Here is a 17,718-nt window from a genome sequence, read left to right on the forward strand (position 1 = left end):
ACTTGGAATCAAGAAACATAGGATAGCTTTAACATAATTAAAATAAAGTTAACCACCCCCATGTTTTAGCTTTACCAAACTTTTGGAAGCCTTTCAAAGTTGTTGATGCTAGTGGTGTTGGAATAGGAGCAATGCTAAGTGAACCTCGACAAAAATGGACCACTTATGAACAGGAATTATACGCCTTAATAAAAGCCTTACAATATTGGGAACACTACCTTATAGGTAAAGAATTCATTCTACTAACCAATCATTATTCCCTCAGGTTTCTTCACTCACAAAAAAATATTAGTAGGATGCATGCTAGATGGATAACATTTATCCAAATATTTGATTTTGTAATAAAACATACCTCAAATAGCACCAATAAAGTAGCTGATGCTTTAAGTAGAAAGTCATCTCTACTAACTCTTCTCCAGGGCACCATCACAGCTTTTGATCACCTACCCACTTGCTATAAACTAGACCCTGACTTTCATATAATTTGGCAGCAGTGTGATACACATTCTGCCCCTAATGATTATCATTTGTTTGACAATTATCTCTTTAAAGGTAATTTGTTATGTATACCTCAAGGGTCCTAAGAGAAGCCATCATACATGAAGCTCATTCTAGTGGATTAGTTGGTCATTTCGGTCGAGATAAGACCTATATAATGTTGTCTGAAAAATTCTTTTGGCCATAACTCAGAAAAGATGTAAATAATTTTGTAAAACGATGCTTTGTATGCCAAACAACAAAAGGCCAATCTCAAAATACTGGATTCTATACCCCACTTCCAATTCCCCAAAACATTTGGGAGGATCTCTCTATAGACTTTATCCTCGGTCTTCCACGCACACAAAGAGGGTTTGATTCTATTTTCATTATTGTTGATAGATTTAGCAAGATGGCTCATTTTATCCCTCGCAAGAAAACCTCCTATGCTTTAAATATTGCTCAAATTTTTTTTCAAAGAAATCGTACGTTTACATGGAATTCCCAAATCAATAGTATCTAGCAGAAATGTTAAATTCATGAGGTTTTTTCTTTTTATTGGAAAAGTCTTTGGAAGAAGTTAAAGTTCAGCTCAACAAGCCATCCGCAAATAGATGGTCAAACTGAGGTGAAAAACAGAACATTGGGAAGTCTACTTCGATGCATCTGTGGAGAACCACCCAAAAAATGGGATCTTGCACATCCACATGCAGAATTTGCATACAACAATAGGCAAAATAGATCAACATGGAAGTATCCCTTTGAAATTGTTTATAGTCATCATCCTAGATAAACTTTTGACCTCACTAATTTACCTTCTTCTGTTGACAGCAACCTAGAGGCAGATTACATGGTGGAAAGAATTCAAAGGATACATGAAGAAATTGTGAAAAACCTAACAGCTGCCAATACAAGATATAAGGACAAAGTTGATGTTCATCGAAGGAAACAAACTTTTCAACCGGGAGATCTAGTCAAGGAGTACATCAAAAAATCAAGACTACCAGCTGGAAGTTCTTCCAAATTAACCAACAGAAAATTCGGCCCATTCACAATACTAAAAAAAAATTGGAGAAAATGCCTTCCGGATAAATCTATCTACATCTATGAACATTAGCAACACATTCAACGTTGCTGATATTTTTCCCTACCATGCTCCTGATGAGTTTCAACTTTCATCATAAACTCGAGGATGAGTTTAATTCTCAGGGGGTCGAATTAATGTAGGAGCATTTTGGGAATATTTTGTAATTTCCATTTATATTAATTTGCAATTTTAACTTGTTTTCTTTTTAGTGTAGGTGTGAAAACACCCTTCCCCTTTGAGTCTATTTAAAGGGGTTTTAGGATTAGAATTAGTTAGGTAGTTAGGTGTGAAACAACCCTTTCCCTTTGGATCTATTTAAAGGGATCATTGTCTACATTTCTCTCTAATCAATAATACTCTACTTCAAGATTTTCTCCAAGATTTTGAATCTACACCAATAACCTTCTACCAGCATAGACTTCGAAACCTTTCTACTTGCTACTTGTTCTCAAGCAACCTTTCCTTTCTCTATTTCAGCTTTTAAGGTTCTTTTCGATGTAGTAGGAATGCAGGATTAATGTCAAGTATGTTGGGCCTAGAATTTTGTAATTTACATTTGTGTACTAGGATTTTCTGTCCTTTGTGTTTGTATGCTAGGTTTTCTGTAGATTTGTGTACTAGGTTTTTTTTGTTTCCTACCACTAGCATAGACTAGTGTACTAGTTTTTTTTTTTTCTTTTTTTTTAGATTAAAAAATAAAAGTTTAATTTTAATAACAAAACATCAACCTTTCTATGCAAGCATCATATTAAAAACAAAACATGTACCTGAAGATTAATTTCATAAGAAGCAATAAATGCAGAAATAAAGGTTCTCAAGACACTTCGATAGCCAACAATAAGTCCCTACAAAAAAAATGAATACATATAAAGCAAAGTATTAAACAACACACAGATTAACCAACCTTACACGACAAAATATAAACTAAAATGAGTCATAATCATGCACAAAGCAAACGAGGGCAAAGAAGCTGGCAAATTCGTTCATTAACTGGATAACAATAAGAAGATTATTGAGTAAGGGTAGCATACTTCTGATTCCTTCAGTAAATCACTGTGAAGTATATCAAGAAAATAATTGAATGCTGCAGAATCAAAAGCCTGACGAACATAGCCAACATGATCAATCTCCTGGGGATGGATAATATGTTAAAATTGAAGTAGTATGAAGTATCCAATAAACTCTAAAACAACCCAGCACTTTTTACGGACCCACATACCAGCAGTACATTGTGTTCCTCTTTTCCGGGAAGTGAGGATATTAGGCACAAAAAAACTGCCCATGTTAGTAACAATGGACCCGCTTCTTTTATTTCAAAAGCATTCAAACTAGAGACTATTGCATCCATCTCTTGAAAATCGGACGACGTAAAAACTGAAGCACCATGCCTGAGGAATGGAAAAGTACTTCATGAAAAATGGAAGATAAGATGGAGAGCGAGACTTGAATAATTCCATGAAAAGTTGAGTTTCTTGTCAAAGAAAAGAATAAATCAAAAAATTAAAAAAATAAAAAATAAAAACAGGAGAGCGAGCAATGACAAAAAAAAAAAAAAGGATAAACAGCTACACAAAACAATCAAATAACCAATTGCCACAAGTCAGTGCCTCTAATTCTTCTCAATTGGTAAAGAGTTTTTTTTTAAAAAAAAAAAAAAGAAAAAAGAAAAAAGAAACAACTTTCCATTTTGCATTGATATATGGAAAGGTAGGAAAATGTTCAAGGTCACAAGTTTCCAATAGGAACAAAAACAAAAGGCAATACAGTAACAAAGAAATATGCCCACAAATTCAAGATAAAACAATATAGAACAAACAAAGCAATGAATAACACAATCAAAAATCAACCTAAAGTGTCAGAAGCCTCTTATGGTGGAAACGGTAACAACGACACATGGGCAGAAATCTCCGATTTGCAGCCCTTTTGCCAAACAAGTAAAGCCATTAATAGAAATTTCCAATGATGCACTTGAAAGGATACTTCCTCACCGTGTCCTGATATGAAAATAGTTTGCCCTAAGGCAGTTCAATTCCCTTACTCCCACTCTCGAGAAATACTAGACTCAACCAAAAATGAAAAATATGAAAGAGAGAACAACCCTACTCTTTTTTTTCCCTGATATCCATGAGTGTCCATGCCAACTAACAAACACCTCGATAATCTCACAAGACAACCTACCTGACCCTACAATATTTAGGTGTTAAAGAAACTCGTAGGATATTAAATCCTAAATAGAAGGCTACCATAGATTGATCCCTTCCAATGGTCCCCACACCTAACATTCTTATTCCACTGCCTCACTCCCACGTAACTAACTACTTGTTTCCTTGACATGACCCTTTTACCCCTCCTCTTATATTGAATACAATTGGGGAAGAGGCCCAACATTACCCTCCAAATCAAGATTAACCTTGTCATCAAGGTTGAATGATGGAAACTAACACTTAAAGTCATCCATCTTGATGTGGTAGGATTAGAGTAAATTAAAAAAACTTGGTTAAATCCTTGATTGATTAGGATTATGATTAGTTTTCTTAGCCCCACAACCCAAAGCGACGAAAAACAAATAGAATTTGCTACAAAAATCGGCTAACAGGGGTATTCCTACGTATGAGAACATAGTAATGGAGAATGTATTGATTAGGATTATGATTAGTTCCCTTGGTTTATTAGGATTATTATTAATTTGTTTGATGAATTAGGATTAGGATTAGTTTAAATTACAATTCTCTATAAAGAGAAGAATTGTCTTCATGTAATCATAATTTTTTATTCATGATAAAGACTTTGATTTGATTCTTAGAGAAAGCTCTCCTTTTATCTCTTTAGGCTACATCACATCCCCAAGTTGCCTCATCTTCGGGTGATCCTGCCTAACTAACAAGCATTTGTGTTGAATTTGATCGGTATCCAAACACCTCCTTGTGATCAGCTATCCATTCAAATTTATCTAATAAGACTAGTGGCCCATCCTGAGCTTCCTGAAGACTACCCAAGGCCCGCTTCAGTCAGGAGATGTGAAATACCGGGTGAATGGTCGCCTCACTTGACCATAGGCCCATTTCGTTCTACAATCTGGTACAGCCCAAAGTAATTAGGCGTCAACATCTCGTCTCTCCATTTAATAAGAGAAACTTGACAGTACGAGCAAAGCTACAAAAACACCCAATCTCCTTCAAATTCCTTTTTTTCCATTTCTTATCAGCAAATTTCTCAATTCGTTCTTTAGCAACCAGCAAGTGTTCCTTCAAATCCCCTAAAAGCTACATCCCTATCATCCAAACTAGCATTATCGTCTTATACTCTCCAAATGAAAACAAAGGAAGGTTGGCAATCACTGCTTGAAATGGAGTTACTCCAATCGAAAGTTGATACATCGTATTGTACCAATACTTGGCCCAATGCAACCACATGAGCCACTTTTTTGGCTTTTCACAACAAAAGCATCTCAAAATTCAAATAAGTTTCTACACATTTGTTCACCACTTTCATCTGCCCATTCGTCTGTGGATGACAAGTTGAACTCTTCTTTAGTTTAGCACCCGCCAATCGAATGAGTTCATTCTAGAAATGACTCAAGATAATCTTATCTCTATCTGAAACAATCAATCATGGAAAACCAGGGAAACTTAGAAGAGGGGTTAAAAGGCCATGACAAGGAAGCAAGTAGTTAGTTACATGGGAGTGATGGAGTGAAATGAGAATGTTAGGTGTGGGGACCATTGAGAGGGATACGAAACTTGTCAAGAATTGTTACATTTCAAGGCCCTATAATCAACACAAAACTGCCACCCTCCATTCTTCTTCTTAACCAACGGATAGGAACCGAACAAGGACTCGAGTTGGGACATATAATCCTGCTTCCATCATTTCATCCACCAATTTCTTGATTTATGTTTTCTATGCGTGAGCATAATAATAGGATCATACATTTACCAAAGGCACCCCTCTATTAATATGAATTCGATGATCAATCTCCCATTTAAATGGTAGCTCATTCGGCCACTAAAAGACTTGGCTGAATTCCTACAAGGTTCAAACTAGATCACGCTTTAACTCCAAGAACTCATCTCTAGTTCGAACTTTCAAAGACAAAGCTCGCCAATTGACCTCAATAATTCCCAATGGAAAGTGACATTGCATTCTGACCATGACTTTTACCCCTCTTAGTGGAAGCGAAAGGAAATTCTCTAGAATTGTTAAGTTGCCCACCTTTAGATTAACCCCCTTACAAACCCCCTTTCCTTTCACAGCAATCTGAGTGTTATAATATTAACTTTACCTTCATACATTAGTTTAAGCTTTTGGGTCAATTGGTGATTTAACATGATATCAGAGCAAGAGATCGTATGTGTTTTTCTTTTTGATGAAAACAAATTTCATTCAAAAAAAAAAAAAATGAAAGAATACACAGGCATATAAAAAAACCAAACCCATAAAAAAAGGAAACATCATCTAAAGAAAAGAACTCCAACTATGCAAAATAGTGCCTATAGAATAGTTACAAAAGATCTTCAAAATTGAAACTCACAAAGAGAAATGAAAATGAATGAGGGGCCAAATCTCCTGATGTAATATGATTGAGATAGAATATGATGTAATAGGATTGGGATGATTTGGTAACTAAAAATATAATTAATCAAGGATTAACTAAGATTAACTTGAATTTACCAAATTATCCCAGTCCAATTACATCATCTCCAAAGGATCCCTCTCCAAACCCCTAAACACCCCTCTATTCCTCTCATCCCACAACACCCGAATAATCGCACACACCCCCACAAGCCATAAGGAACGACCCTTCTCCACAAAAGCAAGAGATCTTCTGTTGAACCCCTATAATGCCGCATTTACTCTCTAGTTAATATTAATTTCCACTTATTGGGTTGTTAGGTATCTACTTCCCTAAACTCAGTAAATCCCTACAACGCTGCTATTACAATGTTAAAAAGAACTATGTGCTAAGTGACAGATTGATCAAAAGGAAATGATAAGTAAAGAAACGCAAACAAGACCAGCACATTCGAGAGAGTTGGTGATTCTCTCCTCAAAAGCTACTTTAGCCTTTACCCAAAAAGTCCACACCCTTCACTGATTCCCATCCATTCCGTTTATAACCACTCCCTCCCTCTCCCTTCCCCCACCCACCCCCCCCCCCCCCCAAATCAATTTCTAGCCTCACGGCTATTTCCCCCATCACTTATAATCTTTGGTGTAATTCCCCTTCTACCCTTTCACTTATAGGTGTGAATAATTAGGGATGTGACAATACCGCTCGCCTCAAATTTTACCTTATCCTCAATGTGGAATTGGGGAAACTGTTCATTCATCAAATAAACCAACACCCATGTAGCCTCACTCTCCGACAAGCCCTTCCATTTCACCAACCACTCATTTGTAGCTAACTCCCCATTCCAACGCACCCTTAAAATGATATAAAGCACCACCGGTAATTCAAACTCCTCTGACAATGCTGGTGGATGTTGTTGAACTTGAGCCGACTATTCCAATTCCTTCTTCAGCTGTGAAATGTGGAATACGCTGTGTATAATTGCTTCAGGAGGAAGGTCCAACTTATATGCTACTTCCCCGATTCACTCCCTAATTTTATATGGACCGTAGTATTTAGGAGCTAGCTTTTGACAACCTTTTCTAGCTATAGACCTCTGTTCGTACAGACAGAGTTTAAAAAATACCCCACCCCCCACCTCAAATTGTAAGTCCCTCTGGCTTAAATCAGCTTCTTTCTTCATACGATTTTGAGCAATCACCAAATGTTCTTTTAAAGCATTCAAGGCAGCATCCCTGACCATCAATTGTTGTTCCACTAAATCATTCGTTGTTTTCTTTACCCCATACGATACTAAAGACAGAGGGTTTCTACCAAAAACTGCTTGATAAGGTGTTGTCTTAATCGACATATGGCATGTGTATTGTACGAAATCTTGGCCCAAGGTATCCACATACTTCATTTAGAAGGCTGCTCGTTGCAAAAACACCTCAAGTAGGTTTCAAGACAACAATTTACCCTCTCCATTTGGCCATCAATTTGAGGGTGAAATGATGTGCTTTTTTTAACATTGTTCTCATCATTGAGAATAACTCCTTCAAAAAATGGCTGAGAAAGATTTTATCCCAGCCCGTCACAATCGATTTTGGAACCCCATGATTTCGTATAACTTCTTGGATAAACAATTCTGTTACTTGTTTAGCTGAAAAAGGATGTCACGGACGAATAAAATGAGCATATTTGCTCAATCTATCCACTACCACCATGATTGAATCATAACCTTCAGATTTTGACAGCCCTTCTACAAAGTCCATGGTCAGGTCATCCCAAATCTGCTCCTGAATTGCCAGAGGTTGAAGCAGCCCTGCAGGTTTCTGTGATTCTGTTTTATTGCGTTGATAAATCTCACATTGCTCTACATGTCTCTTCACATTAGATTTCATCCCTTGCCAAAATAGTTCTCTTGACATCCTTTTCTAAGTATGAAGGAAGCCTGAATGTCCCCCTAAAACCGAATCATGGGAAGTATGAAAAAGTGAAGGGATTAAGGAAGATGTTTTCGAAAGTACTAACTGTCCTTTGTATAAAAATCTTCCATGCTTCTATTGGTACTTTGGTTTTCCCTCTTGGTTCACTTTCGACAAGGCAATGATTTTCTGTAATTCTTCATCTTCGCTTACTTTCTTAAGCACTAACTCCACATCCGACAGTGCTGGCGTGGTAAACATAAATATTTCTACTATTAGAGGTAACTGGGATAAAGCATCAGCTACTCCATTTTGAAGTCCGAGTTGGTATAAAATCTCAAAGTCGTATCCTATCAGCTTCGTCAACCATCTCTGAAATTGGGGTTGTACCTCCCTCTATTCGCTCAAAAATTTCAAGCCCTCTTAATCTGAAATAACCGTGAACTTATTTTGCCTAATAGGTAATGTCACCATTTTTACACTACTTAGACAACAGCCAACAATTTTCTCTTATAGATCAATTTTTCTTGAGCTCAAGGAGATAATTTCTTACAAAAATATGCAATCGGTTTAGAATTCTTAGTTAGGACAGCCTCTAATCCAAAACCAGATGCATCCGTTTCAATCACAAAAGGGAGTGAAAAATCAAGTAGAGCTAAAACAAGGATCGTCATCATGGCTTGTTTAAGTTCTTCGCTTGTTTAGCCTGCTCATTCCAATTGAAAGCATTTTTTCTAGAGTACCTGAGTTAATGGTGTTGCAATCTACCCATACCTTGCACAACCTTCTATAATACCCGATAAGGCCAAGGAACCCTCTATGTTCTATCACATTCTTTGGTTGAGGCTAGTGAATTGCTTTCACTTTTACTTCATCGGCTTCCACCCCTTTCCTGCGAGACCCAATGACCTAAATATTGGATTCGAGTTTGACAAAACGAGCACTTCTTCTTGTTCGTGTACAACTTATAATCCTGTAAAGTGTTAAAAACCATAGCCAAATGCATCTCATGAGTAGTAATATCAGGACTACAGATAAGAATGTCGTCGAAAAATACCAATATAAACCTTCGTAAGAACGGCCGAAATATCGGATTCATCAATCATTGGGAAGTGGTTGGAGCATTGGTCAAACTGGAGGACATCACCAAAAACTCATAATGTCCTTCATAGGTCTAGAAAGCCATCTTTTCAACATCCCCCTCTTTCATTCGAATCTGATGATAACCTAATCGTAAAACCAATTTCGAGTATATCGCCGATCCGTGGAGCTCATCTAACAATTCTTCGATGACCGGAATCGGAACTTATCCGCCACTGTAATTTGGTTCAGCTTTCTATAGTCAACACAAAATCTCCAACCCCATCTTTTTTTTACCCAACAAAACAGGGGTCAAATACGGGCTTCGACTAGGTTTGATTATTCTAGCTTGCAACATCTCCCCCATGAGCCTCTCAATTTCCTCTGTCTGATGATGTCCGTATTTATATGGTCTTACATTGACTAGCAACTACCATCCTTGCGTTGTAATTTGATGGTCAATCTTGCATTTTGGAGGACGTTCGGTTGGGATTTCGAAAATATCCTCATTCTTGCTTAGCAGTGTTTGAATCATGACCGGTAGCACTTTTTCCTCCTTACTTTGCTCATCAAGAAGCAAGTCTCGATTATGCGCTATATCCACATTCTAGAATTCAATCAGGCATCCCTGATCATCTTCTTCCCACACTTTAGCTAAAGCCTTCGGAGAAATTTCAAATCTAGTCAACGACAGGTCTCCTTTCAACGTAACTACTCTTTCTCCCTCAATGAAACACATTGTCAACAAAGGCCAGTGAACTCCCATAAATCCTGTGGTGAATAGCCATTGCATAACCAGCACTACATCCATCTGTCCCAAATCGATCGGGAGAAAATGGCTCTTACAACCAATTCCTGTAATTTGACTACCGCAAACTTGCAAACTTCGTTGCCTCTCCATTGCCGATTACTACCCCATACTTCACTTTGTCAATTAATGGTAGTTTCAGCTCATCAATCAATTTCTGATGGATAAAATTGTGAGTTGCCTCACAATTGATCAACACAACAACCTCCTTTTCCTCTATTGTTCCCCTCAATTTCATTGTACCCCGCTTTGAAAACCTCATCTTAGATTGAAGAGAAATTTCCGCGTCCTCTATTACCTCAATTGATTTTAACACTAGGACTTCTTCTGTTTCTACATCGTCCGTCTCTTCGTTCTTTTCATCCTCATTCGCAATGAACAACATCAGTTCCCGATTCTCTCTTACCTTGCAGCAATGGTCATGCGAATATTTTTCGTTGCAATGAAAACACAGTCCCTTCTCCAACTATTCCCTATATTCGCTATCGGACAGACGCTTCACCGACATATCCTTCTTCATGGAATTTCCCTTGACTGGAATCGAAACCTGACATGTCGCACCACTCTCGGTGCCTTTTTGAGTTCCCTTTTGCAAATACATAATTCGTTTTATTTCCAACTTGGGCTTCACACTTGCTCGACCCAATAATTTCTAATTCATTCAGGCCAACTTAAGAGCTAAGTTACGGTCATTGACGAGTTAGGCCTTTTTCATACATTCATCCAAGCCCACAGGGTGCCGACTGATGACCTCGGCTTGTAAAGACAACTTAAGTCTGTTCAAAAATGCATCCGTGAGTACACTCTCCGCCATTTTCGATAACGGCACCGAATAGATCACAAACTTCTTCACATAATCGACATAGCTTCCGTATTGTTTGATTTGTAATAATCTCGCTCCGAGACTTCCTTTGCCGGTAGGCTGATAATGTTCAAACAACCATTCCTTCAACTCTTCCCAAGTATGGAACGCCTTCCAATTATGACTCTATCTAAACCAATCGACTTCATCTGGAGCGAAGCTCACCACTGCCACTTTCACTTTCTCTGCATTGCTTAATTCATGTATTCGAAATAATGCTCTACCCTATTAAACCCAAGACTCTGGATTCTCTCCCACGGAGATCGCCATCTCCAGCCATTTATATTTACTTTTATTAGCCCTTCCGATCCCTTGCCTTTGTGCTAAATCCGCCTCATGCATTTTCCCTTTCATCTTGAGTCGGGAACCACCAACCATATCATGATAATTTCTTTATACTTGTACAGAGACCCAAGATCATATCCTTCATGATCGTCATCATGACTGTGCTCTTTCATGATTTGATGAACAAGGAAATGAGGTCTATGTCAATGGAATTTCATCATCCGTACATAACAAATTGGTATAGGTCTGGGTGGGATGATACAAAAAAGAGCAGTTGCCAATTGGTATGCGAGATGATAAAATATGGCAAAACCTAGATCTTTTTAGGAGGACCAAATGACTCTTGATAAAACTTATCCTATTTATTTAAGTAACGGCAAGATGATTGGCTCTGGTTTTAAGGATAACTATAGGTCGGTGGCTACCTAAGGAAACTCCAAAGCCATGGATCGATGCTAGCAGGAACCGTCTAAGAATGGGTTGTGACGTGGACTGATCATGCCTGACTTCACTCTTTTCGATGATCTTCCGTGGAGGATGTGGTTGGCTCATTTCGGAGACATTTCAAAGGTCTTTGGTACAGTTCAATCAGACCTTTTTTATCAAAGGTTTACTAATCAATGAACCCCCGAAACCCAAGAAGAAAATGTACTACTATGGGCCTAGGGGAGTTGCTAGCTTCAGGTCCACGATGGCCTTTTTATTGATTTTGACGATTGGATGTCAAGACCAACAATTGCATTTGATCGAGTTGAAGCAGCAGATCCAACCAATCCTGGTTCCATTTTCTTATTATTAGTAAGGTTTTCAAAAGCCGTAGTGGGTTTAAAGTGGATTGGCAAGATTCAACATTGGTCTTTGGAGCGTTATAAAGCACATACCTACCGTCCAGCATCCTAGGGTGTCCGATCCATTGGATCAGATCAATCGTAGACCAAAATTAATATTCCTTCTTCCTTTTATTCATTTTTGAAAAGCAACCGATGGATGGCTAAACAAAAAGGATGACTTCTTCAACTTTTTTCTACTATTTGTGCTATTCTTTCTCTTCATTTCTTCTTCTTTTCTTTGGTGTTTCTTGACTTCTTGTTTAAATCTTGATTCTTGATATTAAAGAAGAAAGTTTGGGCAGAAAACTAAAAAACTTGAAGAATCATTAAAAGAAAAAAAGGCAAGTGCCTATGTCGCCTTGAACATATGTTCAAGGCGACAAAAAGGCACAAAAGAAGAGGGCCCCATTGAAGGTGCTCGCCCCAGGTACTTGCAAGGCGGTATGGCCTCCCATCGCCTCGCCTCTCGCCTAAGCAAGCGCCTGGCTGCACCTCAACAACATTGGTTGTCACGGCTATGGTTAGGGACCGAGAATCTTGCCCAACCCCGAGCAAGAGCCTAATTCATGTACGTATAGGGACTTAGCTACAAAACTACGTTTTTAATTGTTAGGGAGGTCTTTGACTTCTAAATTCGACCAGGTCCCATGAGTAAGACTTCGTCCATAATGTAATCGACAGATCCAAGATTTTTTTTTTGTCAGTGCCCTCTTTTCCTCTGTCGCTCGCCCCCCACACTTGTACCCTGAGGTTGTCAATTTGACATGTTTCTTCTGACCGGATTGGGAAGATTTCGTTTCCGTCTCCTGGTGAATAAGAGAACACATTATTTAAAGGTAAGGTCAAAGTTCTTTGCATTCGTAGAGGAGGCTCGTCCATGATTGGTAATCAGCTGTAGCATCCACCGATAATGTGTGGAAGAGGGTAAGCTTTCTATGTGGATGTGAGTCCTCACTGACCTGAGCAATTTCGATCACCTAGTAGGCCAATATTGTTGCATGCATCTACTGAAAGAGAAGGGGGCTACCTTCAAATAAGTTGGATCATCCGGAGTGGCTTTTGTGTGTGGCGGGTTAGGCTGGTTGAGCTTCGTGCCTATCAAACAAAAAAAAGCAGGCAAGCTGATAACAAACTTGACCTACTGATCTCGCCTTCCCATCCATTCCATTTGTAGCCAAACCAATGCCCCCCCCCCCCCCCCCTCTCCAATCTCTAGCCCCATGGTTATTTACCGCATCACTTATAATCTTTGGTGTAATTCCCCTTCTACCCTTTCTCTTATAGGTGTGAATAATTGGGGGTTTAACAATTGTCTACAAATTCCAAGACCAAAAGTGAGTGGAAGTGTTATAATATTAAATTTACCTTCACCCTTTAACTTAAGCTTTTTGTGATGCAAGGGCTTATCGGGATTCCCAACAGTTTAATTTGTTTTAAGTTTCTTTATTTTCAGTCTTCTCTAGCTTAGCTTCTGTCTTAGGTTATTTACCTGCTGGTTATTACTTTCCAGCCTTGTATACAGTTGAGGCAGCCTATATATATGGTTGCCCATCCCTTTTGTTATCTCATTAATAAAATACTTCTTCTTCAACAACTCTCCAAGAATCAATACATCAATTGGTATCAAAGCACCTTTGTGAAAGGGCTTGATGATTGGCAAGAATACCATCAAGAATCTAGACCCCCTACCCAAGATGCAGAAGCATCATCCCCATCTCCCCAAACCTTAAATCAGCAGCTGTCACATGTAAAACCTCTCTTGGTGAATTAAATGGAAGTTTGCAAGAAGTTTAAACCAATATGGTCGGAATTATGGCCACGGTTTCAGGCATTCAACAAGCTGTAGAACACCTCACTCAAGAGATCGATAAAATTTCCACCACGGCCCACGTTCAAGATGCAATCAAGAACTGAACATCAATCCAGCTCGTGGTCAAGAACGTGCAGCCTTACCTCAACAACAGCAAGGTAGAGGTAATTTCAAACAACCAAGTAGTGTAAACTAATTTTCTTGGACACAATCTTGGAGAAATCTTGTTTTTATTCCTAGAACTAATGGCTCCTACAACCTAGGAACCCCTATTTAAAGGCTACAAACCAGCCTTTGTTCCTTAACTAATAGTAAATAACAATTTCCAAAAAAAAAAATAATAATAAAGGGAAGAAGAAAAACTAATAGTAACTAACAATAACTAAACTAAACAGAAACTTAACTTTTAGCCAAGGTAAAAACATAAAAAACAGAGCAATGTTTAAAACAAAAATTCAAACCCAAAGCCAACAAATTGACTTACGCCTCTAAGGCATGAGAAGCATAAGCCTCAGTGAAAGGTAGGAAAAAGATCAATTAATTATATAAAATTTTAAAACGTGAGCCCTCGAAATTTGGTAAGCTTTATGGTTGAACGATTGAATGTTCAGGCCGAGCAACGTCTGTGAATACTAAAGGTGTTAAGTATTCAAGGACACGTCGCAAGAAGTGCCTACTAGGTAGCCTTAAAACTCATACACCCACATATATAAAAATAGAATAACATATCCACAAGTGTTGGCCCCTATTTAGGAAATTAAGACAAATCAAAAGTTCTAGACAAAAAAGTCCAATAAAATATTCTATCAGTTTTACACTTTTCACAAATCATTATACTTTTAACACTTTTAACATTCCAACGGTGATAGAAACTATATGGTTCATAAAAGGTAAGACATCCTTATATAATTGCCCACCTATAAATTCAAAATATATAAGCTTTAATAAACAAGATTATAACCTGAAAGTTTGATCATGAACCATCTGGAGAAGACTCTCTAGGTCCAATGTTTCCATAAGGATAAATAATAATCGAACTTTAACTTGACAAGAAGAATGTATTGCCGAACTTGATATTGCAAGCATTTCCATGTTATAAGATCCAGATATGATTCCCTGGACCACTTGCATCATTAACAGAATCGTAGAATACTTTTAAAACTACAAAAGAAAAGGACACAATAATAGAAGAAAAACAATGTACCTTATAAAGCAGACACAATGTTCTCCATCGATCAGCATTACATCTAACAAATGACTCATAATATGCAATAAAAAGAATGTCCAAAATTAGATTATCTTCTGTCAAGGTCTCTTCAGCCCAAAATGTGAAAAGGTCAACATCCTACACAGCATTTCCCATGGTTAATATATATTATCAAGTTAAAACATACAAGCATAGACAAATGGGGAAAATAGCCTTTATCATTTTTCTCACTCAAGCGGCCAAATATTGTGGGGGCAGAAGTAAACATCTAAATGACATTCAAAGCAACCATTTCAGCAGAAACAAGAAATAGATTATAGGCTCTGATCTCAAAGTAACATGCAACTTTTCTTAAAACATTTGTAAGTGTCCATGCCTGTCAAATGATCTCACAAGACGTTGACAGGTTCTGGTCATGGGAAAAGGCATGAGCTCTTGCTAAGTTTAATGTATCTATTCTTTTGTTTTTTTGAAACAGGAAACAAAACTTGTCATCGATATAATGAAAAGAGATGGAGCTCAAAAAAGTACAAAACATTACAAAAGAACACAAATTACAAAAGGAAAGATAAAAGCATTCCAATTTAGACACAAATTCTATAACAAGTCAAAATAACATTTAAAAAGAGACCATGAAGAAGAAGCCTGGAGACTAGCCAAATCGATGCAGTTTGGCCATGCACGAAACTTATCTTAAAATAATATTCGATTCCATTCTCACCATAACTCAGAAAGGAGAGCTTTGACCGGAAGCTTTTGGTATAGCTATACAAAGAAACCCAAAATTTCAGCTTCAGATTTCGTAAAAGGTACAAGTGAAGTACCATCTGAAGAGCAAAGTTTTGAGATCATAAGTTTACTTTTCCGCTCAAACCAAATTTGGAGAACTTTTTTATCTTGTTAGGTCCTTAATTGTTGCTTTGCCTCCTTTTTTTGGGGTTATAGTTACAATTTGTGTAAGCCCCTTTTATATTCAAATGCAAGCTAGATTTCTATTAAAAAAAATAAGGGAAAACATATATCTTAAGAGGCAACCGATTGTCTTACACATTTAGAACTCAAGGACACAATTGTACAACCAATAAATCTTGTTCAAGTAAGGTTGTAAATAACACATATATCCTAAAAATACTCTAAAGAGAGACCAAAGAAAGATTTGGGAAGAAAGCATTAGGATGAAGCCTTAAGGCAAGTTGAATCAAACCTGAACTTTTTAGAAGATAAACCGGTACAAATCAATCACTCGTAAAGCCTTGAGATTGAAAAGATGTGTGTCCAGCATAAACCCCCAACAAATGAGGAATTGCAAACGAATCCCAACGACCCAAGCCTTTGCAGAAGCTAAAGAAACCAAAACATATGCTATCCGAATCCTTCACAGACTTCAAATCAAAAGCTAAACCAAAACAATGACTTTAATCACCCTCAAAGCAACAAGTGGGACAAAATCAAGCTAGAAATCACTAACTCACCTCAAACGTCAATCAACAACACCACAACTGCCAAACATGGTTAACACCGACAGAAGAAGCCAAAGAAAATCTCTGAAAACGTCCACAACAATAGAACTCAATCCATTAAAACTAAACTTTTGAATCAACCCAATCTTCTTGTATGCCAGGACATTTTCTACAATGGAATATAAAAAACAGAAAAGAATAATTAAGCTTTCTACCAAGCTCTAGGTACAAAAGAAGGAATCTCTATCGACAAACAAAATTTTCATCGAGCCTTCTTCAATAAGCCCACTAAGCTGCCATAACTCAACCCAATATGCTTCTATAACTTGTTGACCACACCTCCTAACACATCATGTGGGACTTGTGTTCCCACCACTTCGCAGAAAAGGAAAATAGCACTTTCTCTAAGCCTTCGTCTCCATCCATCACCAACACCATCTTCCTCTGCATTTGTTCTGTAGCAACTCCTTCAGTATGGTCACCTTCAGCCTTGGTTGCGTCTTCTTCGGTGTCCACAGTCTAACAACATCCATCCGGTCATCTAGCATTCCATTCCGACACACATCTCTACCGTCATTATCATAGCTTGCCAAAGATCAAACACCAATATAAAATAAAGAATCACGATGCTTGCCTTTAGAAATGCTCGACCAAAGTACACAAACAACTTTCCATCACCACCGGTTGCTAGTAAGTAGTTCAATCGCCAAATCTTCTTTTGCCTGCAACCCTACTTTTCTATTAACTTTTTTCCCTTTTGCCCATTCTTGCTCGACCTTCTCTCCACTTCCCTTGTGGAACTTCCATCGTTGCCCACCGATTTTCCAACACCAGCCCTCTTGCTCATCATCTTCTCTCCCCTTCTGTTTTCTTTCTTGTGTTTGCCTAGTGGCAATCGTCAACGACGAATGCTTCAACAATGACGACAACCGGCAACATGTGTGGAGAGCACATTGTATTACGGCTAAGGCTAGTTTCTCCACATGTTTATGATATTGTCATGGCAAGTCAGGTTTTGGGTTTAAAACAAAATGACACCCCATATTCGAGTATTACCATCTTTTCTGACTTATCAATGTAATGGGCCCCTCCAATCTGTTTACAAACAGAAACCTCTACAAGCCCATGGTCATTTCCTTCTCCGAAATATTTTGATTCCCGTGAATTAGGTTGAATTTTTTCTCCCCATTAAAATATAGAAGCCCAATGTGATTGTGTAGTCCACAATTTTCCATATCTAATAGTAAGAGGACGGGACCTTACTCATATTTGACTTTGGCTCATCGAGAGGCCCACAGTTCCATTCCTCTCCCACACAATCTGATGTATTTCGAA

At 38.0% G+C, this 17,718-nt stretch overlaps 1 protein-coding gene across 2 annotated transcripts in view; it reads right to left on the reverse strand.

The window, feature by feature from the left end:
• LOC120089385 (nucleoporin (DUF3414)) overlaps positions 1-17,718 on the reverse strand; it is an 86,397-nt gene that overhangs the window by 45,718 nt on the left and 22,961 nt on the right. For both annotated transcript variants that reach the window (XM_039046836.2, XM_090305853.1), the window contains 5 exons: positions 14,921-15,061; positions 14,678-14,832; positions 2,784-2,952; positions 2,596-2,694; positions 2,332-2,409 (listed from right to left, as the gene is read on the reverse strand). In XM_039046836.2, the coding sequence (XP_038902764.1) occupies positions 2,332-2,409; positions 2,596-2,694; positions 2,784-2,952; positions 14,678-14,832; positions 14,921-15,061 (642 nt within the window). The remainder of the gene's footprint in view (positions 1-2,331; positions 2,410-2,595; positions 2,695-2,783; positions 2,953-14,677; positions 14,833-14,920; positions 15,062-17,718) is intronic.

Source organism: Benincasa hispida, chromosome 10, assembly GCF_027475165.1.
Source record: "Benincasa hispida cultivar pf3 chromosome 10, pf3_genome.v1.1, whole genome shotgun sequence".
NCBI lineage: Eukaryota > Viridiplantae > Streptophyta > Magnoliopsida > Cucurbitales > Cucurbitaceae > Benincasa > Benincasa hispida.